Here is a 24626-nt window from a genome sequence, read left to right as displayed (position 1 = left end):
TCACTGCACTGACAGTTTGGATTGTATGAATGCAGTGCTCCTCTCCAAAATAAAATATACAACAAAAATCATGCAGGAAGGAATATCACAGAGTGCTTGCTGATCTTTTAACAAGATCAGTGATCACAGACACAACTTATTAGCAAAGAATTAACACTGACAACTCTTATCAACAACCGTTGCTGCAATACTAATTAAAAATTAGGGATTCAGAGACTGTCAGATGAAAGAGATTATAAAAATGTACCTAAATTTAAACACTGCAGGATTAACAGATTGCAAATGAAGCCAAAAGGGTTAACAGCCATCATCCTCCAAAATGTAAATGGGGAAAAAGTAATCTTTTAAACAATAAAATAAGTTACTTACTGGCTTTATCACCAATTACAGATGATCTAAGCAATCATTCCCCTGCCCCCCGCCCCAAGGTATATAAGGTTAAAAAAAATCTGCTGTTCTTAAATATTCAGCTTATTTTATTATGTTTATCTTCCTGCTGTTACCATAGAAATCAGAATACCAGGAAGACTTATAGGCTTCAGCACCGAAAGGGCACAGAGAGGCTGTGCATCCTTGCACAGCCTTACGCAACACCAAATTCTAATGGTCCCAGCTTCCACAAGTATATTATGAGAGGGTATTAGGAACATAATGAAAAGACAATGAACATGCTATTTACTAATAAAATACACATAATTAATAAATGCAGATTTTAAATAAAATCTTAGCTATTCAGCTAAATTCTTAATTTAATTTTACGACTTTCCTCAGTGTTGCAAAATCCTCTGCCCATTCACATCCCATGACAACATTAGCACAGAAGCTTCAGAGAAATCCCCATGTACTGAAGCTGTTGTTCTGCCTCTCTCTACCTCATTTGCTGTACATCAGCTTTCTCATTTGAAAAATGTATTCTCTGTTTTTCCTCTATTGCTAATATCAACTTCTGTCTGCTTTTAAATTTTAAAACTTCACACTTCGGGCAATTACCAAAGACATAGCATGAAATATCCTTCCAATACTACATCTTACTATACTACTTACTACTATATCTTACTGAAAGTTAAATCTTGCACTTTAAAGGAAGGATTTATATTAATTTGTAGTAACCTTTGTTAGTTTGTTAAACTACATTACATACATAGTATTATTGGGTTATTTAAAAATATCTGAAGTAGATGATTGAATTTTATAATGAAAAACCCATCCATACTGCTCTACAAACTAGAAAAGTAGCCAGTAGCATCACAATTGCCCGAAATGGCAATAATGAAAGGACAGATACTTCTTAGTTCAAAATCCATAGCCTGAAGCTTCACCTTATCACTCAAAAGCACCAACCAATACGTCAATCGTTATATTTTGCTCTTAATATTTTCTACGTAATATTCAATAAACTGCAGCCTTTACTGAAACCTTTTTGCTGTAAGGATTGAGGTGCATATGATGTAATACAATAATTGCAGAGATGGAAAAAAGACATCGCTGATCCAAATGCCTGTGAAAACTGGCACCAGTTTTTAGACTCGTTTTTTCACGTTCACTTCAATAATTTTGGGTACCTCGTACAGTGCCTAGCACTGTTTTTATCAGGCAAGCCCTCAAGTCCTCGACTAGGGTAAAAAACTCTGTAAAAATCCAATGACAGTTAGAAGAAAGTACAAGGGCCAGGAAATTCAGAACCTGCACAGTTATGCACCTATGATTTATTCTTTATGCTGCAGATGACAAACCAAGAAAAATCAAAGGAGCAAGAAAACACACAGCGCATTAGTCATTCGGTGCATTTGCAAAATACTGTTCAAATATTGATGCTGTACTTTAATGTACTAAAGTGTCTCAACACGGTGTCTCAGCATTACTGAACTCTTTAAGTATCCCACATCACCGCTATTTTACAGCTAGGTAAGGCTGGAATGGTAAATAAGATAATTTGGGTAAATTTTCTAAAAAGAGTAAATGATTTTGGAATTTAAGCCTCTTCTTCAAAAGTCCCTGAGGATTTGGAAGTCTACAAAGAGACTGTGTAAAACCTAAAATCAAAAGAAAAATCAAGACCTACAGAGGAACTCCAGCGTGGAACTGGCCCTCTGTTTTTTTTGCACCAGCAGAAACCAACACGTGCCAAAGAGGTTGATTTTTAATATTCGTCAGCAATGCCATCAGCTGGATTTTTGCCCTAGAGAGAGATGAAAAGCCACCACCTCTCTTCCTTAGGGGAAGGGATGGATAAGCAGGGCAGCTTGCCGTGAGGGATGCAGTTTCTGGTCTCCAGCTGGGAGGGGGATATGTGCTGGGAATACGAGCCACGGCCCTAAAGGCAGTCCATGTCCCACCACTCCCACTGGTTTCCCACGTCAGGGGAGCAAGGATCCCTGCTGCGCCACGTCTTGGCTCCTGCTGGGTTTCTGTTGGCAGTGCTGCACTCGTAAATGCCTTTTATTCCTTCCTGAACCTCTGAAAGGTTGCCAGCTGATGCCCTGACTTAATGTATGGGTGGAAGCAGATACCTGGGAAGTTGCCACCACTAGCCGGCGGGACAGCAACTGCCTGAGCCACTCACAGAAACGTGAGCAAGAAGGAGCACCTCTTGCCGCCTTCTGGGATTTAGGCATCTGACTTCTGCACTGCAAACACATAAACTCCTACTAGTGGAATCACAGAATCATTCAGGTTGGAAAAGACCCTTGGGATCATCGAGTCCAACCATCAGCCCCACTCCACAAAGTTCTCCCCTACACCACATCCCCCAACATCTCATCCAAACGACCCTTAAACACATCCAGGGATGGTGACTCCACCCCCTCCCTGGGCAGCCTATTCCACTGTCTGATCACTCTTTCTGGGAAACATTTTTTCCTAATGTCCAATCTGAACCTCCCTTGTTGTAGCTTAAAGCCATTCCCTCTTGTTATTTTGCAGTCACTTATCTCAAGATAGTCATAGCATAATTTAGGTCAGAAGGGATTTTTACAGCTCTTTTGGTCCAGTTCCTGCTCAAAGCAAGGCTAACTTCAGAATTGCATGAGATTGTTCAGAAACTCGTAGAGGTGAGTTCTGAATGTTTCAACCCTCCACCTACTAGGAATATAAGTTTTCCTTTAAATAAGCACATGTATGTGTAGCCAACAGCTTAAAAGGATATTACAGTTTTTAGTTATAAACAAATACTCACTTCACTGTGGCTTACAACCTTTTTAAACTAATCTAAGGCACTGTCCCCATCAGAAGCAATGCCATCTTCCCTCTGTTCTTTTGCTAGCTACATGATACTTAAAGCCTCCTCCTCTAACAATCCATCAACCCTTTGTTCTCTGGTTATCAATCCACACGTGGACTAGCGAGTGCCACAAACAAACTGTTAGTTTTCAGTTGAATCTGCAAGACAACCCAAGCCACCCCTTCAGCTGCCCTAGTCTATACAAAAGGGACTGAAACACACAGCAGAGGAACCAGTCCTTCCTAGGCAATAGCCTCAAGTTATTTTACCTGCTTGTTAGTCTTTTACTAGCCTTATAGATCTGTATCTTTTCAATTTCACTGTACTTTTTAGTTTCACAAACCCATCATCGTACCCGTTATTTCAAATGTAGTTACACAAAATTTACCATCTGAAGACACTATAGCAGAACTCATCTAATGTCCTCAGGAAACCTGCTATTGTCTGCACAACGGTTTCACGTTTCAGAGCACCAATTACTGCAGATCCAGGAAGAAGGCTTCCCAAAAGCATGGAAACACACAGGTGTGCATCATCAGATTTCTTCTAGGACCTAAACTGTCATGTCACCTCTTTTCAAAAATGCTGGGGCCTTTTCCTTCAAAAGGACACAGTCAGAGACAGAGTTGTTTCAGCTGTTAGTTCAATGATTAATTCATCCAGCAAGGGAGAGACCAAGGGAATTTGAAACTAACTTCCCTACCTTCTGGGACCACGTCTTAAAAACCATGTTTTAGGCTGTTCCCTGTAGCAAACAATTCATTTTGCACAGCTTCAGACAAAATCCCTGAAAATAAGCTAGCGTTAAAGAACACTGTATTTTGCTACATTCCTTGCTTTGTTCTTGCACCCATTCCAAGCAGCACCACTCAGTTTCCTGCTTTCAATTGTGTATAATTCTACCAATTTAATGCTCTGGCCTTAAATTATCCATGCATACGCCTGCCTCAGGTTGAGTTAGATTAGAAAATTTCAGCTAAAGTCTTTGGTTAAGTCTTAACAGAAATTTTCTCCCTCCCTTGAGTTAAATAAACAATAGCCATCTTTTTTCCTGTGGGATTTCTTTTACTTTGCAGCAGGAACCTGAAATACTTCAGAGCTTAGGTCTAGAATCAGGGCTAGTCTTTTGCCATGTCTTAAGAAAATCTACCCCATTAATGATCCTTATGTTCTCCCAAATCCCTAGATCCATTCAAGGTAAGGTTTCCTCGCTGGCAACAAATGAAGCAAAAATCCAACAGTCTCTCACTACATAATCCTGTATCATCCCTACAACTCATCCAACCCGATCAATACAAAAGGAAGGTGTCACATGGGAAAAATATTACGGGATAACATAACTTAAAGGTTTGGTTATGGATACAGTCTTCAAAGCACGTACCCAAAGGGCTCAAACTACAATTTCACAGACCACCTTAATTTTGGAATTTTGCAACGTCTCAGATTTGAGCTTGCAGCCTTAAGAACATTATTGTAACATCTTTTGAGTGTTGTTACATATGCAACAGTCATAAGAGAGTTTATATGCAGTAGGAATTATGTGGTGTCACACATGTGATGGTCTTTTAAAGATTTACTGTGGATTAAAACTAAAGCTACATATATATATTAGCTTTAATTACAAATACTATGCTACAGAAGAAAACTGTAACTTACAGCAACACAACATAAAATACACTGGTCTATTTTATGCCTCTTTTCAGGCTGTTTTCAGGCATTTCTGTAACCGGCTGACTGGCCATTTTCTTATCCCTCAGTTCACATCTTCACATTTACTTAAGCCCAAATAAAGCAACGGAATATATGTGTGATCCATAAAGACAAACACTACACTTAGATATGTAACATGACTAAATGAAGGCGGGCAAATACTTCCAGCCTTCCACAAGCCTAACAGGAAATCAAACCAAGTATTAGTAGGGAGGCATTTTGCTCTGTATTTATACAATCGAAGGTACATTTAACAGCTATTAACAACAGAGATCCTCATTTGTTATTTGCCTTGTTTACAGGCCTTCAGAATAAGGAAGAAAACAAGACCATATATCATGGCCTTCCAGAAACATTACGACTTCCTTTTATTCACAGTGGTTAAGAGTAAACAGAAAATTCATTTAATGTAAAACAAAGCAACATAATTCTGCTAATGCCAACCTCTACTTTCACTCTTTTTTAACTGTTCATTGAAGAAAATGCTGAACCCTCTGGGGCACTGAGTGCATGCTACTGGCCAGGGACCTTCCTAATTACTTCTTGCATAGAGATGGGAAATGACCTCTCCAGACACAATATGAAGAAATACCAAGAAAATCTTGGCCAGGTGATAACAGGAACATAACTCTCTCAAGCCAGCAGAAGGAAAAGCCATTTTAAAGCATTTCTCTTTCATTCTGCATCAACTAATACATGTCCTAAAATGCCAAGGGCAGTAAAGCACTCAAAAAGGTGTAAAAAGTGAACATTAAGGAGGTTTGATAAGCCTTGTGGCACAGAAATGAAGACCCACATTTACAACTACAGACCACATTGCCAAATTCAGGGTACTCAAAAGTTAAAGGTAAGACCAGTCTTCAGCAACTACAGAGCAAAGCTTCAAAGCACTGTATTTTCACAAACAGGAATACGTATTATGTTTTCTGCTTATCTGAATGCTTTCTACACTTAATTATATTGGCTGACTTGTAGAATTGAGAAAAGCACTGTATCTCTTGAACTTGGAATCACAAAATAATTTAGTGTGGGAGGGACCTCTGGAGATCTCAGTCCAACCCCCTGCTCACAGCAGGGCTAATGTCAAAGCTGGAGCAGGCTGCTCAGGGCTTTGCCCAGTCAAGGCTTGGACATGTTCAAAGACAGAGACTCTAGGGTCTCTCCAGGCACCTGCTCTGCCATTTCACCATCTCATTATGAAATTTCTTCTCTTGCTGCCCAGGAGGCAGCTGTCCCAGTCTTGCGATCACAGCTTTTCATCCTTCCACTGGGCACCTCCATGAAGAGCCTGACTCCATCTTTTCTACAGCAACTCATCAGGAAGCTGAATCAATTAAATCCCCACTGTACCTAGCATAGTCTTCTCCTGGCTGCATGAGTCCAGCAACCTTGTTGTCCCAGCCAGTCCCTGACCACCTTGGCCAACCTCCACGGGGTTCTCTGCAGTTTGTCAACAACTTTCTTGTGCTGGGAAGCCCAAAACTTGGACTCCAAATGTAGCCTCACAACTACCGTCTGTAGCGGCAATGTGATAAACCTGGAAAAAAATGCCTCCAGCAATTTCCACCGAGTACGAAACACAAGTGAAATGAGAAAAACCCTCTTGTTCCAGGGATGCGTCCATCACTGTTCTAGAGTAAGCACTGAACTTCTACCCTTTTACCTCTAAGGAAGTTTCTTGCCCTGATGAGCTACTTCAAAAGCCCCTACCCCACACCCCACAGGTCAACACAGCTCCCAGTAATTTATGTTTCTTCTCTTTAGAAACACCTGCCTTTGGTAGCACCTTAATGGGCACATTGTTAAATACATAGAAGATGAGACCACTATCTTACATACAAATCTGGGTTTGAATGTTTTTATTTTGCACTCTGTGACACTGCACTCCTTTTCCCAAGTGGACCGCAACCTCAACCTCAGTATAATTCTGCAGGCACCTACCTTCAAAGGCTTGCAGCACAAAACCCACAATTGATCTCGACTTCTGGAAGCTGCTTCCAGAATTCAAGAATGCTAGCAATGCACACATACTTTTACTTGTAAGTGGGATTGATTTCCCCGTCCAATAGATTTTGACCCCCTGACTGACTTTCTTCAGATGAAGGAGAGCTCTTTCTGTGTTCAAACTTTTAGTCTCCATTTCCCCAGGAGAACTTAACTCTTCGAAGTTGACATTTTCACTTAGCTTTAGCCACAGATACTTTTTCTGTGATGACTCTCTAATGTTCAAGTCATAGTGGAAGTACTTTCAACACGGAAAATGGCTGACACTACCTTTTCAACCACATGCACTGAATCACCAGTTCCTCCTCTTAAAAGAACAAACAACAACAAAACCAAACCAATCTCTTTTGATATTGCTTACTGCTTTGGGACCAATCTCATGCGCATTAATTATTTAGGAATTCCTAAATCAAAGAAAGACTATTAAGATGGACAGCAACAAAGTATCTTCTCCAAGAAAAACATTTTAGAACGTTTCAGGAGATTGAGCAGTAAGTTATTTTTTCTTAATTCTTTTCCTGCTGTGTTTTTTTTTTTTTCTTTTCTTCAAGAGCACCCATATCCTACTGATTATGTATCATTTTTATGTCTAGGAAAAAAAAAACACCTTCTGGGATAAGCATATGACATGACCCCAGTTTGACTGCCTGTGTATTCACTTAAATTTTGACTTTACTGTCTTGGAATAAACACTAGAAATTAAATTATACTCATCAAAAGCACAGCACTAAAACACAAACTTAAAATATGAAGGAACACACATACTCAGAAGGAATGGTTCCTTGGTTGATCCTTCTTTTTGTCTGAATGCATCATAAAAGAAATTATGTTGCATTACTGAAAAAACATTTTGGCTTCTTTCAACCTTCTTTGGTTGCAAAGAAAGGTAATTAAGACTGTCAAGAAAACACAATGAACAGCTGTATATTGTTAATAAAAGCACCATTATACGACTGCTCTGAAAAAAACCTGGCAATTTAAATATCCACATTTCCTAGAAGTTAGGTATTTTTCCAAGCTCCAGTAGATACCAAAAAATGTTTTTTGCTATAAATCCTGGTCATATATCAGTCATATTTGAAGCCAGCAGGATGGTCCTAGTCTGAGAACGCATCCACATACATAAGGAGAAGGGGATGGCAGTATCAAAGCTTTGCCAACTGAAAACTTGAGTTGCTGGGGAAAAAAAAAAAAATTAAACTACTTTTAAGCTGGAAGTAGCTGAAATTTTCTCAGACTGCAGGTATGTCTGAAAACAAATAAAGACAGAGTAATCCTCCCAGCCTGCACTGAAAAGGACCATTAAGGAATACTTACTCATCGAAGATCAGGTCTGGAGCAAAATAGAGGAACTGGCTGTTTGTATGTTTGTACGATCTCCAACTCAAGGCAAATGATGACAGACACATCCATGAATACTGAATTAAAGTAATTTGGTCCTCGAGAGGCAAGTTTCTAAATCCTAGAGATCAAACCAGAAAATACCCATGAACTACAATTGCGCTCTACAAGGGTTGGCCAAACCAGCACTGGATACATGCTCATTATTTTTCTAGTATTAATGAACAAGAGCAACACTCCCACAAAGTGTACTTCTGAAAAAAAAAACCCAACATAACTTTTCATTCCAGTGACAAAACATGCTTTATTCTTAAGAGGCTATTATTCAAAATGAAAGTTTTAAAAATATCAATCACAGACATATGAAGCAAACATTACATAAATCAAAAAACCCAACAATCTTCACTCAGATGTTCATCTCACGCCCCCCTGTGAGGGTTTTCAACACAGCCCACAGATTAAAGATGCAATTTGTCAAGCAAATAGTTCATTAAGCTAAAAGAAACAGTGAAGAGAAATGTCACCAAATGTCTCGTGGTCCTACCTGGAAGTATCTTTGCCCACTTCACCACCTGAATCATCTGCTTGCCAGCCAGGCGGTTTAAGGTGGAAAGCAAGTACTCCGCTGTGTCTGGCTTCGAACTGTCGTATCCTGCGTACACAATCTCCGGTTCAATGCTTTCAAGGATCTTAACAGGAGAGGGAGTAAGTGCTGGTGAGATAGCAGACATGTGGGGGACAAGTGCTGTGTTTACAGAGGGCTCAGTCACGGGCGCGATGTATGTCGTCCCTTCCTCGGGGCTCTGGGGTGGTGGCTGCTGCCGCTGCTGTGGCTGCTCCTCGTGCATCCCTTTCAATTTCCCCAACTTTTTGGACTTCCGGGCTGTGAAGATGAGCAGCACAAGAACCAAGTCAGTACAGAAAGCCAGCGTAACCTTGGCTTTATAGAAAACGGAAGGAGAAGTATCATCTCAAAGTCCTCAAGTGAATCAACTGCAGGACCTTAAGAAATACCTCACTGCCTGCAGCATCGTTACACTGGAAAAAGGACCTAAAGACACACATAAGCCCATTTTCATTGCTTTACTGGATTTTTTTATAAGTGACAATGTCCAGTATCTCCATACAGACATGCATAAGACATCCTAGTTACCGTGGTTGGTTTCAGAAGTTTTATTTGTTCTGTAGCTTACATGAATCACTTATCACCTGCAAGTCTGCAATTCATGTTCTCCATTGCATTTGGTCATCTAAAGGAATGTCCCTGGCAATGCCTAAAATTAGCAGAAATAGAGCTCTCCTAAGCTTCTGAATCCTAATGCCCACCCTGTCTGCACCTCAACTTGAAATGGAGTCAATCTATTTTGAACAGCCTAGACTAGTCAAATCCCTTTGCTTTTGCTGCTTTGATACTTCCATAAGAGCTTCATCACCTTCTCTTGAGCAGTTCTGAAGTAATGCTAAAAATATTTACCCAGTTAAAGAAAAAACATTGAGCCTCACATAACCCCTTTCTCACTGCTATCAACATTTCTCTGATTCGCCTTCTCTTTTCTTTTTTTCTTTAATGCTACCCTCCCTACTTTTCTTTACTAAGTGTTCTTTAGAAGACAGCAACGTCAGTGTGCTTCCACTCTTTGCAGAGATGCGAGCCATTCTCTGGGGGTTGCCCTCCCAACTTTGCCACGTGAAAGCCCTGCTTTCTGCCCCAACAAAATGATCTTGCAGCGTGAGGAAAGAATGTGAAATAAAAAGTGAGACAATTAAGTTAAAAAAAACCCACACATAAAAAACCAAACCAAAAGCCCATCACCCCACTGCTCACGATAGGAAAACGTAACTAAAATAGTCTTTAAAATCAATAAATAATGAACTAAATTTAAACGTTCGCAGCTCTTTCAGAGTAACTACTCTCAAAAATAGTCTTTCTTACCTATCTGTACACGGTCTGGACTTTAATCTTACTGTCTCTTGATTATTGCAACATCCCTTTTACTGGCATCAGTAAATACAAGTCTATCTCACTCCTAGTTAGAATACTAATGCAAACACCCTTCTTAGACCATGCCCTGTCCCAAGTCTATCTCCTCGAGGGTCTTCCTGTCTTCAACTCCCCTCTCTGTCTTTCCTTAATTTCCTCAAATATAGCACCTTTTCTGCAGTTTCAGGATCCTTTCTGGCCAACCTTCACCTCAGCCCTCCTCTGTTCTCCATTATTGCAACATTCACTTGCACTCCAGCTCAGCATGCCATGCTACTGCCTCCTGGGAAGTTTTCAAAGCTTGCTCTATGTGAGTAGTGGGGAGTTTTCTGCAAACTACCTCATTACTCTTCTACAAACTCCCTAAAACCTATGTTTTAAGAAAATCCTCCTCAACAGTAGAGCTGCTGTTGCCCTGAGACCACTGCTGGTGACAGCACCCGTTAGTGTTTTACTGTTTCCTTGAAACTGGGGCTGCCTGCCCAGAGGCAGTGGCCGTGGCTGAGCTCATAGTGCCTGCAAGGCAGGATACAGACACCCAGGGTCCAGGACAGTGCACGCCCAAGTGCAACAATAGCTGTTGTTTTCAACACTTCCTTGCTGGGACAGTATGTTGAACTCTGAGAAGCTGGCTCATCCCAAGATCCAAAAGAAAAGCTTATTTGTTAGGGTAAACATGGGACATTGCTATAGAAAACAGCGATGTTACCACTCATACACAAGATCTTGAAGGTGCCCAGTCAGACAGTCCCTCCTTCACTACCATCTTCAAAACCTGAATACAATTCATTACTACTGCAGCACGTATTGCACTGAGCAGTAAACGCAAAATCTGAATATCGGTTTGGTGGTGTTGCCATCACACAATGAAAGAAGGATCTTCCTGGATGATTTCAGCATCAGCGTCGCTCAGGAGATCTACAGAGAACTTTATAGAGTTCTTTGTGTAACTTTCATCCCTTTTCCTTCAGAGAGCTGGACACCATTTCATTAATTCACCTACAGCATGTATGTCTGCTTTCAACAATTTCTTTATTTCTCTATGCCTGCAAACATCCAGACTAAGTGAGGCAGGTTGAATTTTTTAGTAAGAGGATTAGATATGCAAATAAAAATGTACCGGTCCTAATAAAATTTAGTTTATAATTCTGTTGCTCAACTATCCATGCATACCCAGTAAAAAACTTCCTAATCACCTGAAGCATTAGCACAGAATTACACAGGGAAACACAGGAATCGCTTTCATTTGAGGTTATAAGGAAAAGGCGAGACAAATATCTGTCAGGAAGGGTTTTGCTGCAGCTGATGCTGTCTTAAGAGACTGGACAGATGAGAAGACCCTTATAAAAGTCCCTTCCAATCCTATTTCCTACTTTTCTATTACAAAACTCTTAAAAAAAGCTCATTCAAACAATGAAGTACAACTGAAGGGTTTTTCATCCTCTGGTGCATCAAGTTACATGGATGCTGACATCCATTCTTCGAGATGCAATTTCCGTTCCTAGTACCCAAAAAGCCATTTTACAAAGCAGCAGCTGATCAGACATTTTGTTAAACAAGCTTTTTCCCCACTCTGCAAAATAAAACGGAGGAAGTTACAGGCAAAGCAGACAACTCTGATAAATTTATTTCTGAAAAGTGAAAATGCTGTTGTTCTCCATTTGGTGCAGTTGCACCTACATGACGACGTCCTGGTGAAATCACTGTGAGCATTAAATACAGTTTGCATTTATCTTAGAAAGGCAAAGCTGAACTTACACATTTTTCAACAAACTAAATCCCAGAAGCAAAGCAAGGATGGCCAAGTTCAGCAGAATATCTGATTATGAGTTAACAAAGCTACTGGCCACTGAAAAGAGAGTTTAAAAATAAGCCCGAAGGAGTGGATAGAGATTAGTGTTTGCTGTTATTATTCATTAAGTTTTATCAGGCACTATTTTTTTTTCTGTTATCAGAACTAAAAATAAAGAACTTTACATATCTTTCATGTTTGCAGAAGCAAAAAAAAAATGCGTTCTCACCGTAAGTACACCAGAATAAGAAATTTATCAGTTTACCAACTCCATCAAGTATCTAGCAACACAGATAACTGATTACATATTTATTAAGACATAATTTTGCATATTCTATTCTCTAAGAGTTTTTCATTAAAAGAAAAAAGAAGTAACATTCTTCCATGTATAATACTGGCATAAAAACGTGTTTTAGTTTCATTTTCTTCCATTATAATGCCTTTAAAATGAAGCTGAGAAAAACATTACTGCTTGACAGTCATGTTTACAGTGAAGAAAACTGTATTTTTCATTTGGCTTCATGCCAGTGCTGTAGCTCAACTGGTTTGGTAACTCCCACAGAAACCAACAAGTAACGATTAAATACAAACTCTGAGCAGTACGTACTCCGAGTCGGTCTTTTGAAGTTGTTTTCCACATTTGGTCTCTAACTGCAATACCAACTATAAAACCGACAAAGCCACCTCTGAATTGGTGGGTAAGAGCCATGCTCGTCAGGACTGCTGCGTGGAAACGTTCAAGAAGTCACAGCCTCTCCAAGCAGACCAGGGGATGGGGGATGCATGGGGCATTTCACATGGCAAAGCTGAAGTCTGAAGCCTGTTTGGTGCTAGGACAAGACTTCATCCAAATGGCTGCACAGCCAGTGACTGCATATTGTCTCTGATTGCAGAACTTCTTGCCCCTCCTTTTCAGCAATATCATAACTCTTGTATTTTTTAAATCATCTGAGATGGAGTAATAGCTAAAGAAAACCAAACAGCAGCAAAAGACACACTACAGATATACCTGAGGTTGACACCTCAAATACCTGACACAATTTTTGTTGAATAAGTATTTTAGAAGGTTGCAATAAAAATAACGCAAAATAAGGTGAAACACCTGAAAAGTCACATAAAGTTGGACTTTAGAAAGGCACGTCCAACAGACCTCCTCTGTGGCTCTAACAATAAATTACAGTATAACAGAGGAAATAAGCTAGAAGTCTGACCACAAATAGCAGTCCATGTTCCTCTGGAAGCAACAGGCAAAGTTTTACCTGGATTTAATACAAGCAGTCCTGTGTCCAACGTGTTCAAAGAAAAGCCTGCAAATTCTGCAAACCCACACGTTGTTCCATGTGCTTGGAAGACCTCAATGAGAGCAGCCCACAGCTTGCTTGCTTATCACCCTCAATGCCAGTCCCACCTGCCTAGCGAGGGACGATGGTACTGCTGCAGAGGCACTGAGGAAGGCTGAGATTACACATTAAAACCAATTTAACACAGTCTTGAGCACTGTTCAGACTATAAGGCATATTAGTATCTTTCCCCCCTTACTACACCCTCAGCCTTATGATCTAAAAGATGGGACTTAATGCATTTGAAAACAGCTATTGGCAGGAGACTGGGGTGAATCCAGATTGGCACAGCTGCTTCCTTAGTACTGATCCCTCATCTGCAAGACTTCTGTCACAAATTGGCTGCACCTTGATGACTGGGTTCAGTTTTGGGCCCCTGACTCCAAAAAGGACATTGAATGACTCGAGCGTGTCCAGAGACGGGCAACGAAGCTGGTGCAGGGTCTGGAGCACAGGTCTGATGGGGAGCGGCTGAGGGAACTGGGGGGGTTTAGTCTGGAGAAGAGGAGGCTGAGGGGAGACCTCATCGCCCTCTACAACTCCCTGAAAGGAGGGTGCAGAGAGCTGGGGATGAGTCTCTTGACCCAAGGAACAAGTGCCAGGACAAGAGGGAATGGCCTCAAGCTGTGCCAGGGCAGGGTTAGACTGGCTCTTAGGAAGTATTTCTTTGCAGAAGGGGTTGTTGGGCGTTGGAATGGGCTGCCCAGGGCAGGGGTGGAGTCCCCATCCCTGGAGGGGTTGAAGAGTCGGGTTGACCCAGCGCTGAGGGATCTGGTGGAGTTGAGAACTGTCAGTGTGAGGTTCATGGTTGGACTGGAGGAGCTTCAAGGGCTTTTCCAACTGAGATAATTCTGTGAAAGCAGAAACAGGGAGGTCTGCGATTCCAGGATGGGGAGTTTTTGTGCCATCTGTAAACACTGAATAGGCTTCTGGTCATCTGCAACAGTGAATTCTACTCTAGGTCAAATAACTGGGCATTAACTGGATGTGACCCTACCGTAAATTGTTTTCTGAATACGAATTAATGTGAACATCTGCTACAAATCTATGGCATTCCTGATTTTTAAAGTTTGAGATTTTAGGGCAGTTACAAGACAGGTAAGCCACTATATGCTTTCTTAAAAATACCATCATAAACTTACACATGCTGTACAATTTGGATCTAGAGGGAGCTAATCTATACTCCCTTTGTCCCCAGTAAAGCCACACATCTGATAACTATTTTTCATAGGCTCAAAATTAATAACTTTCATCAGCATGATTATTAAAAAAAACGGGATCCAAAAATGCCAAAGAAAAAGTGCTATCAATAGTAGATATAAGAACCCATAAATATTATGATTTAACTCAGCAGTTTTACAACAGAGTAATATCTTGTTTGCAGAATTTTATCAGTGTTCAAATTTAGCAAATGAACAATCTAAAATGCTTTGCAAATTCATGTTGGCATCCAGTGCTCTGAAGCAAAGTCTGAAGTTTAGAAAATTATCCATAGTTCTACGTAGAGTGAATTACAAGACTTGCAGTGATAATTCCCTGGAATCAGATTTTTTTATTTTTTTTTTTTTTTTAAAAGATGATAGTCATTTGCCTTGCTGCCTATCAAAAACCAATTATTGTTTGCATATCTAAAGACATGATATAGAAGCCTAAGAGTTTTATTTATCATGTATGTAAAGCTCTGCCAGAGCCAGGACCAAACTGATCCTGACCCAACAGACCTTTATTCTATCCATGTTGCAGAACACATTTGGATCGGTAAGTGATACCAAAAGCACATAAGAATATATGCTACCTCTAGTGTAAAGCAGAGAACATCGGCAGAAGGAAAGGGGAAACCAAAACGGACACAGCACAGAACACAGAAAGTGATGGAGGTTTAAAAACAGGTAAAGGAGAAGAGGAGAAAGTGGCAATTTGAGTAAATACATGTAAAAGACAAAGGGAAAAAATGATGATATGCGCTTCAAACAAGGTATGCTTTGGGATTATTTCATAGTGGGTACTCTACTACCAGTGACCCAGGCGGTCTGAGGGTAGACAATATGCTGCAAAACAAACACACTCCGACCACCTTTAACTGTGCCGGCTCTGTACGCCACGCCAGTGTACATCTGCATTTCAAATCCTGGAGCTCCTCCATCCAGGTCCCAACCTCGCTGCTCAAGCTCTGCACCTGAGCTATAACCACGACCTCCTTCCCAATCTCAACAGCTGTCAGCCCACTCCCTCCCGCCCCACGCCAAACGCTTCAGGGCTTTCCTGCACACCCCTCCAGTGCCGCTTGACTCTCCTCTCCAAATGCAACCTACGGCACCTTGTCGCACTAGAGTCACCAAAGGATCAAGCTGTCAATTCTCCCCTTGCAGCAGTTGTAACAGCATTTGGGTAGACTCTCCTCTGAGCCCTCAGCAAGCATACACACTTTGTCACTTGCTTCCACCTTTGGAGAGATAAATGCTCCATCAAAACGCCACTTTTTCCTCCTCTGAATCTTTTTATCATGTTTGCCTGGTGCCTTTGCCTCACTTCAGTGAGCTGACATCTGTTCTCATTAGCTATTTTACTGCTACCACAAATAGTGTTTCCCTTCCCCCAAATCTGTTGTATCTTGACATATATGAAAATTTTGAGCTATCTTGGTACAGACATTTTTTCACTTAAGTGTCTAGCACAATGGGTATGAGATTTTGCTGAGAAACTTCTAGATAATAATACAGACATTTTATATATATATACACACATACACACACATATGCAAGCAAATGCATGGAATAAAGTGAAAAGCAGTAATACAAACAAGATCTTACAGCATCATCCCATTCGCTCTACAAAGTGTGTTCAGCTATGCACCCTTTATTCTTCAGGAAACAAAGAAGGGAACAACCAAGACAGGACCCTAAAGCTTCCATAAACCAAGTACCGCTTCTGGAAGCAAACCACTGCTTTTTTGGCAGAGCTGCAGTAGATTAAGAACCTCTAAATGTGACCCCAAGGCATCATCCCACGCGTAAGAGGAAGGGCCAGGTACTAATCTGGGAGAAACACAGACAAGTGGATGAGTCACTAGTTTGACTGGACAGGCCAAGGGGAGGAAGCAAATGAAAAGCAACTACTGAAGCAGGGGACAACATGTCCAGGGACTTAAAATGAGAGTACAAGACCATTTTATCATGTAAGACAAACCACCGAAAAGACTTTGATCTTGCAAAGCAGTGGCCTTTCAAGCATGATTTCTGCAGTGGCATTTGGGTATGCTAAAGAGACCAAACAGTTTGTCTAAATATACAAAGAAAGGAAGATTGCAGCTGGTGAGGAAGAAAATAAAGGTCCCGCCTTCACATAGTGAAGTAAAATCTGTTTCTGACAGCTGTGACCCAGAGGAGATAGAAAGTGATAGAAAATGGTATCACACTTGCCGTGAGCGTTTAATTAACAAAGCAATGAAAATTTCCTAATTTCTTATCCTCCACCAGCAGAAGCAAGCTTTTACTGGAGAATAAGCTCAAAGCCAATGATTGAATTCAGTAGAATGAAACAGTAGGCATAACTGAAATAATGACATAGTTTGGCATTGCCAACATCATTCACAACTGCTTACTAATTAATAAGTAACACTTTAATCTGACAGGATTGGACAGCTTAAAGACAAGGAATAACCGTGCACGAAGTCTGATCTATGGGTATGTTACATTTTATTTGCCTTCGGTCAGACCCTGCAAAGATCCAGGCACGTCCATAAATGTAATTCCTGTTCTTGATTCACATTCAGTATACCAAAAAGAGAGGTACAGCACAGATGAAAGAAAGAGCTTCTAATGCACATTTTAATCTGCATAATTGTACGCTGTTTACATTGTGTTCATTTATACATATCTTGGTTCTTTATTCTAGTTGGATTTAAACTACTAATAAAACTGACTGTAACTAGGTAAATATTTCCTGCTTAATACTTAGCTTACTTATATGACAATTTCAGAAGTGTTTGCATTTTGTTTTGTTTAGAACAGATTCTAATATGTGCTCCAGTACAGCATTGTAAAGCACAGAAACAACATATGTGAAGCAGTTTATCCTCTTGCTTTGAGCAGGATCAACTATACTTTGCTCAACCCAATATGTTATTAATCTCCAATAAAGGGAATTCCGCAATATCCCCCATCTTCCTCCATCTAGCCACTCAGTTTTCCCCCAACATCTCCAATGTCGCATTATTTTTTCTGCAGGAAAGTTGATTTCATCATTCTCCCAGTGGCTATAAAGAACAATTTATCATTCCTGTCCTCTCTTTTACACCACTTCTTGTATTGAAAGACTGGTATCATGGCCTTCTTAATATGTTTCTCTCTTCTACACTAAAATAAATTGAGTTTCTTCAACTCTTCCTTACAGATTTATGTTTTTTTCTAAGCTTCTTATTATCTTTGTTTTTCCTTGGGCAGTCTCTAGTCTGTATTCACCTTTCTTCAGGCACACAATATGAAATTTCAAGAAGGAAGATTCAGTTTAGATGTTAAGGAAACATTTCTAAATGTAAAGGTCTGTAAACTGGAATAGGTTATCAAGGGGCACAGCAGAGACTTCTACACTGGAGAGACAAGACACCTGTCCGTCAGGAAGGACACAGGTACCGCTAATCCCACCAACCGGCACAGAAACGTAGGCGACAATTTCAGAAGGTTGTCCCATCCCCACCACCCTGCCCAGCAATGCTGAAAACCAGACACAATCATCAGGCCCACACTTGCCAGCTTGGACAAGAACAGAATAATGCCTTCGTACCAAACAAGACTTGCCTATTTTTGCAACAATTTTACGTTGCTGACTCTAAATTTAACATACAATCATCATGCAGCTGTGCTTCTTTCTTCACCGCAGTCTCTGAACAGCTGCTCTCAGGTATTTCATTCTTGAACAAATGCACTTCTCAACATAACCCTCTGCACTTTACTGAAAATGCCATTGCGTTGGTTTCAGACACTAGAACTGAAGATGCTTTTGAATTCTGACTCTGGCCACAGAGAATTTCCAAATCTGTAGATTTACGTATTTACCCTCTACTTTGTTATGCAAATAATTAGTAAAATTGTAGACCCAGAACTGACCCTCCACAGGACCCTTCTTCAGATGCCCTTCCAGTGTGACAGCAAACCACTCACAGCTACTTTTGGAGAATGCTATTTTAAGTAATTAATGAGAAATCTTACAATATTTTAATGAGAATTCTGCACTTCCTTCTGTTTATACTTACAGCTAATGATACTGAGCAGTGAAATACACCTAGAGGGAGATGGCACCTCACACCAGCACTTGCACACATCTCATGGAACAGACGCAGTTCCTCTGCAGCACACTGGCTTTTGCACGCAGGATTCAGGACTGCGGATCCACAGCCACAGAGACCTGCTTGCAGGGATGGCCTTTGTAGCACGGGTAAAAGAAGCAGCCTTGCAAGGATGGCACAGAAGCCAGCACAATTGCCTCAGAAAAACTAAAGTGAAAGCCCAGATCAAATCTTGCATATTTTGAGGTCTGACTCAATGATGAAGCTCAGATTACTGATTTGTCTGACGAGTGGGACAGTGATGTCCACAGCAATGAAGAAGGGAAGGCACTGGGGAGGATCTGGGTAAGAGACAGAGGAAATTAATCCCTTTTTCAGCCGTGCCGAGCTTCAGGCTACATATTCGTGAAGAGAGAGCGGACAAAAGTGACAAAAGAAAGTTGAGTTCCAAAGTACATTTTACAGGAATATTTAGGTTGTCAGGGAAAATGTCTAACACATTTGCTTGTTTCTCAGCAATCCTCAAAGTGATAATTAATTGAAAAATAACAGTTTCATAGGGGTACTCCTCCCCGTGTGGGAACAACTTTTACCAAATGCCAATTAGTGGTTTCCTGTTAAAATCAAATCAAGCTGTTTTTGATAAAGCTTTTTAATGAGAAATGGCTAAAGTATGAAAATTTCCCCCACATATATTTCATATAAAATCCCAACCTGACATAATACAGTCTCACAGCTAACATTTTTGGTGTCTAAAATTCCCTCTTGTACTTCTTCATTAATTTCAAACAAAATGTATTTAGTAAATATTTAAATCATCCAATAAACAAAGCCTTAAAAAAAGCTTACAAAAGAAAATTATAATGTTGATGAAAGCCAATCTTAATCAGTCCTTTTCAGATGCTCCCAAAACTCATATTTTACTGATTATTTATTCATTCTTCAAATGTATGGCAAATTCAATGGTTTTTGAGCTAAGTGTTGTCTACTAAACGCATCAGTAGCTTTGACTATTTATCAAACAGATTTAAAGACTAGCAGTAAAATACCAACTACAAATGCGAAGAGTAGGTCACCTACAATTCCAGTATTTGTCACCTACAGCTCTAAGACAGCTGCAGCAATGGAATATCAGCAGCTTGAACTTCTAGCATTGGTAATAATTTGGATAAAAACAAAGTTAGGGAAACTTCAGAGAACAGATTTGAAATCTTCCACTCTACCAGACTGAATGCTCTTGGCTATGATCACTGGTTTCTGCCTTGTGCCAAGTGACAACCTTCCTCCCAAGACACCCATTCCCGTCCAACCTTCTGCAGGCGTTCCTCGTCCAAGTCTTCTCTCTTGCTTTTATTTGGGTTGATACCCAGTGCTAAGTCTGTTCCGTGATTCATGCACCCTTCATCCTGATCGTAACACTAAGCCATATCAACTGCCCTTGATACAGTCCTGTAGACATTTACTGCATGTGAAATTCCCTCTTCATACTTGCATTGGAGACACAGGTAGTCAACAAGCTTTACAGAGTTTTTCAAAAGCATCAATAAGCAAACTCTGCTGCAGCACCTCCCATCCCGTATCTTGAGTGTTCATGCTTCCACTCCATGCGAAAGAGGGTGCCACGCTTTAAATACTTCCATTTTTGCTCTTCCGCTACTGTTGCTAGAACTCATCTTGGTATGTGCTGCACTTCCCTCTGCCTTTTTTCTCGTTACATTGTAACACACCACATCCTCACTTGTATTTTTCCAAACTAACAAAAATTTGGAGACGCTTTGTGTCCTCACCTGTACAATTTTCATATCCCCAGTTTTTATCAACTGAGATTTCTCTCAAATGACCTTATTTCTAATACATTCAATGCTGCTGGTCTGTCTCTCATCTTCTAGAAATTATCTACCTCGCTTCCTGGAACAGCAATGCTATCTGTGAAATACAAACTGGCTGTTTATCTTCTGCTGTCATCTCAGCCATGTTTTTCACCATCCAGTTCATGATTAGTCATTGAAAAAAAAAAAAAAAAAATCGCATTAATCTCCTGATTTAATAAATCAGCCTGAACATTAGTCAAACACCCTGTATGTGATATTAACCACCTTTCCAGGGAAAATACATGGGGTTAATACTGCAGAGTTGCATGGTCTGAATCATGAAACCAAGTATCTCTCTGTGACTGACAGCGCAGCACAATCCTAAATCCTCCTGAAGTTGAAGTACTTGTGTATGAAATGCCAGCAATGACTAGAACTGACACACGCCTCTCTAAGAGGATGCTTAAATGACGTGCCTGAATGTGCTTGGTCCATGTGCAGACAGATCCAGGAGCCACACTCAAGTTTCCTTCAGCTCTTTCTTTCTAGTACAACAATGGCATGGTTTTGAGGGCAGGGGAGTTGCACCACATCAGTAAGTTCTCCACTCCCTACTGACAAATCCCCTTACTGTTCATTCAGGGCGGACTGGTCTTGTGAGCTCAGGTTCTACAGTCTTCCTCCTCTTGCACCTTCTGCAGGGATATTACGCAGGGAAGACAATTTCCATGACTAAACTGTTACAGCATTGTGTGAGAATGGGAAAACTGATGGCAGAGAACCACAGAAGCACACAAATCACCAGCACCTATTTGCAGGAAGATGTGTGGTACTGGGTGGCTCAGGAACGCTCCAACCAGTGCCTTCACCTTGTCTTTCTCTTTGTTAAACACCACCTTCTTGCCTGTTGTGTATTTCTAAGGCTTAAAGGTGCTCAACGCTTCCTTGATAACCTGCTGTGGATTGTTCTTTCTACTAACATTAACCTCCAAAGTCTGCTTTTTGAGCCAGGTATCCTCGCCACTTCTCACACTTATTTTAGCAAAACACAGATACTAAAGATGGAAAGGCACGCATGTGGGAATTGGTGGGGGGGAAAAGCAGGAAACAAGATTCAAAACAAAATACAAGTTACTAAGGTAATTCTGAAGCAAAGTACATATGAGAGGACAAGAGGAAAGAACAACAGATTCACGTGCTAAGGCACAATCTGTCATTGAATAAATTTTCCTTGTGACATTACTGGAGTAAACCACAGCTCTGGAGTCAATTTAAAACCTGTGAAGTGTCAAAGTAGCAGACAATCAAAAAAGCAACACAATGTCAGAAGAAAGAGCACGACTTGCATAGTCTTAGCATCATTGCTTCTTCAAAACACACTGTCACACAGAGGGCAGAGATACAGAATAGCTCATTCAATGAAGATCAGTGATGTCAAAATCTAAGATGTCTTTTTGTACATGGAAATAACATTTTCACATTTTTTTGATTTGCACACAAATTACCTAGGCTTAACTCCACTTACTGAATATTAATCATAGTCTGGAAGAGACCTGGGACAGTCGCACGATCCATCCTCTTGCTCAAACCAGAGCCTACGGTACCGTCATCACTTCTGACAAATGTTTGTCTTATCTGATCTTTAAGACACCCAAAGACAGACTCCACATCTTCCCCAGACCAGCTATTTGAGTACTTCCCTGACCTTACGGTAACAGATACTTTTCCATTTCCTCACTTGCATCTTCCTTGCTGCTCATTACTTCTTGTCCTGCTTTTCACAGACATGGATAGCAGATCATCTCCCTTTTCTCTTTACTAATGCTTGTTGCTAAAGTAACACTTGCTGCTTCTCTCTTCAACTTTCCCTCTAGTCTTTTTTGGGGCTAAACAATACCAAGTAATTCAATCTGTCCCCACCAGTCAAGTTTTAAAGGCTGCTGATCACTCTTCATTGATCTACTCCAGGCTCTTCCAAATTGGTCCGCAGCACACTTGCAGGCAACTATGAGAATTTTAACAAAACCCACTATTCAGCATAGTAAGCCCACTGTACTTTGGCCAAGGTTGTGTCAGGCATGGTAAGTTAAATCTTCACTCCCTCTTACTCAGGTGGAAGCTCTCCAAAGTGATGGCTGGACAGAAGCTAAAAGGACAAGTTCCTCCTGCTCCTACAGCTTCTTGCAGCGATGCGGGAGTGAGAAATGGAAATGCACCACCACAGGCCACAGCGGGAGGTTTCAGAAAGGCTCTGGCGATAACCAGCAGCTTTGGAAAGAGGAACGGGAGGTCACAGGTATGCTTTCATAGCAGGATCTACACTTTTACTGGGGGGAAGAGTAAAAGGATATTGACTTAGAGCACTGTGGAAGGAAGCATAATAATTTCGTCATTCAGGAAAAAACAAAACATCACCAAGAGCTGCGTGTAACAAATTTTGGAAACACTGAAGCGCTCTGGTCTGTCCCAGCACGATGAGACAAAGCAATGAACAGAGGTGTTACAGGCTTCCTTGCTTTTATGCATCTGTATGAGCAACAAAGATAAACAGCAATTCATTTCAGGACCCTTAGGAAAATTGGTTGTTAAATTTAAACACCCTACAAGACAGAGAAGTGGTGTACCAGGGCACAGGGGAAAAGGGGTCAGCCTTGGTCCTGGGGAGTCAAGAGGCCACAAACATCATCTGCCCTGGGAGCATCCTGGAGGTAAAAGCTGGAGCCCTGACAACAGGCAGAAAAGCTAAAAAGCTCATGGGCAGTGCACAGGAGATTCAGGCAGGCCAGCCAGCAAGTGCCTGGCAGAAGGCATCCCAGCAAGAGCCACTGCCGTGCTTCAGTCGTATCGCCTAACAGCAGCACAACGGTGGGAGATTGTTTTGCACCTTTTCTGGGAGGACCTAAACCTTCCTCTGGGGAAGCTGCGATCGCTCCTCTCCATTTTGTGTTTTGAACAAAAGCAAGACACCGCGTATAGAACACGAACCACTCAGGAAAGAACAACCCCTGAGCCTGCCCAGCAAGTGCCGTATGCTGCTGAAATCAGACAAAACCCCACAGAGCCTGCACACACAGTGCCGCCACGTGACACGAGGCAGGCTGGGACACGTACTTCCAGCAGGAGCCCAGAAAAGTTACAGCTCCTTTGCGAGGTTGGCAACCAAGGGTGTTATGCCGTGAATGGTACGATGGAGAGTCCAGCAGATAAAACAGTGAAGTCTGGAGTTCAGCAGACCTGTGCCAAAAGCCTGAATGGCTGTTCCTGGAGGAAAGACAAACATTGCTGGCAGCTGGGCACTCGTCAGAAGGCAGAGCTGAAAACCAGCAAAACTTCAAAAAACAAAGGAGGGCTGAGAACATGAACCTGATTAGGAGTTTGATCAAGGATTGCTGGATGCGAGCTGTGTGCTCTCCGACTACTGCAGTATGTCTTCTTGAGCTGCCTTCACACATGAAAAACAAATCATCAGCAAAACGTAAAGTACAAGGACATGCTTCCAATACCATTTCTCAATTGATGTCTGAGAGATTACTCTGACATTAGCATCCCTCCTCAGAATTCTGTATTTTTAATAATAATTCCCAAATAATTTCTTAATAGTCGTGGCAAGTGACTGTTCTGATAGTTATCTACAATATTTTTGAGGACAGCTCACATCGAGAGCCGAGCAAGAGCAGTATCTTGTAACATGGAGGAAGATGGATGCAAAAGTAGTAAAAGTTCATTGCTGAACAAATTGGTTCCTACAAGATCTGAAAGAGCAGGACTGACTTTTTTTTTTTAATATATATTCACAAGGTGTGGGGTGGTGGTGCAGCAACAGCATCGCCTTAAGAACAACTGACCCTTACTCAGGCAGAAGGGATGTTCTCTTCTGAAGTCACCAACACCAACTCCACGCAGCAACACGAATTTCCCTGCTGATCCCTCTTACGAGTACACCCAGGAGACAATTTGGAAGACCTAACAACACCACAGCACAAGGTAGCACGGTTGCAACCTACATCTTAAAGTTACATTACTCGCTTGGGCTCAATATACTGCACATGGAAATAAAAGCAGGAAAATCCCTGTTTCACTTCTCTGCTAAGAGAAAGCACAGATTTTAATACAATCTCAGAACTTGATGGATTTCCAATACAA

At 41.1% G+C, this 24626-nt stretch overlaps 1 protein-coding gene across 3 annotated transcripts in view; it reads right to left on the bottom strand.

Annotated features, from left to right (window-relative positions):
• The window catches only part of NR3C2 (nuclear receptor subfamily 3 group C member 2), a 220759-nt gene that overhangs the window by 32620 nt on the left and 163513 nt on the right, over window positions 1-24626 (bottom strand). For all 3 annotated transcript variants that reach the window (XM_074823833.1, XM_074823834.1, XM_074823832.1), the window contains exons 5-6: window positions 8820-9158; window positions 8252-8396 (exon numbers count right to left, since the gene is read on the bottom strand). In XM_074823833.1, the coding sequence (XP_074679934.1) occupies window positions 8252-8396; window positions 8820-9158 (484 nt within the window). The remainder of the gene's footprint in view (window positions 1-8251; window positions 8397-8819; window positions 9159-24626) is intronic.

This window comes from Strix aluco, chromosome 4, assembly GCF_031877795.1.
Source record: "Strix aluco isolate bStrAlu1 chromosome 4, bStrAlu1.hap1, whole genome shotgun sequence".
Taxonomy (NCBI): domain Eukaryota; kingdom Metazoa; phylum Chordata; class Aves; order Strigiformes; family Strigidae; genus Strix; species Strix aluco.
Note: the sequence above shows the minus strand (reverse complement) of the source record. Positions and strands in the feature narration are given on the sequence as shown.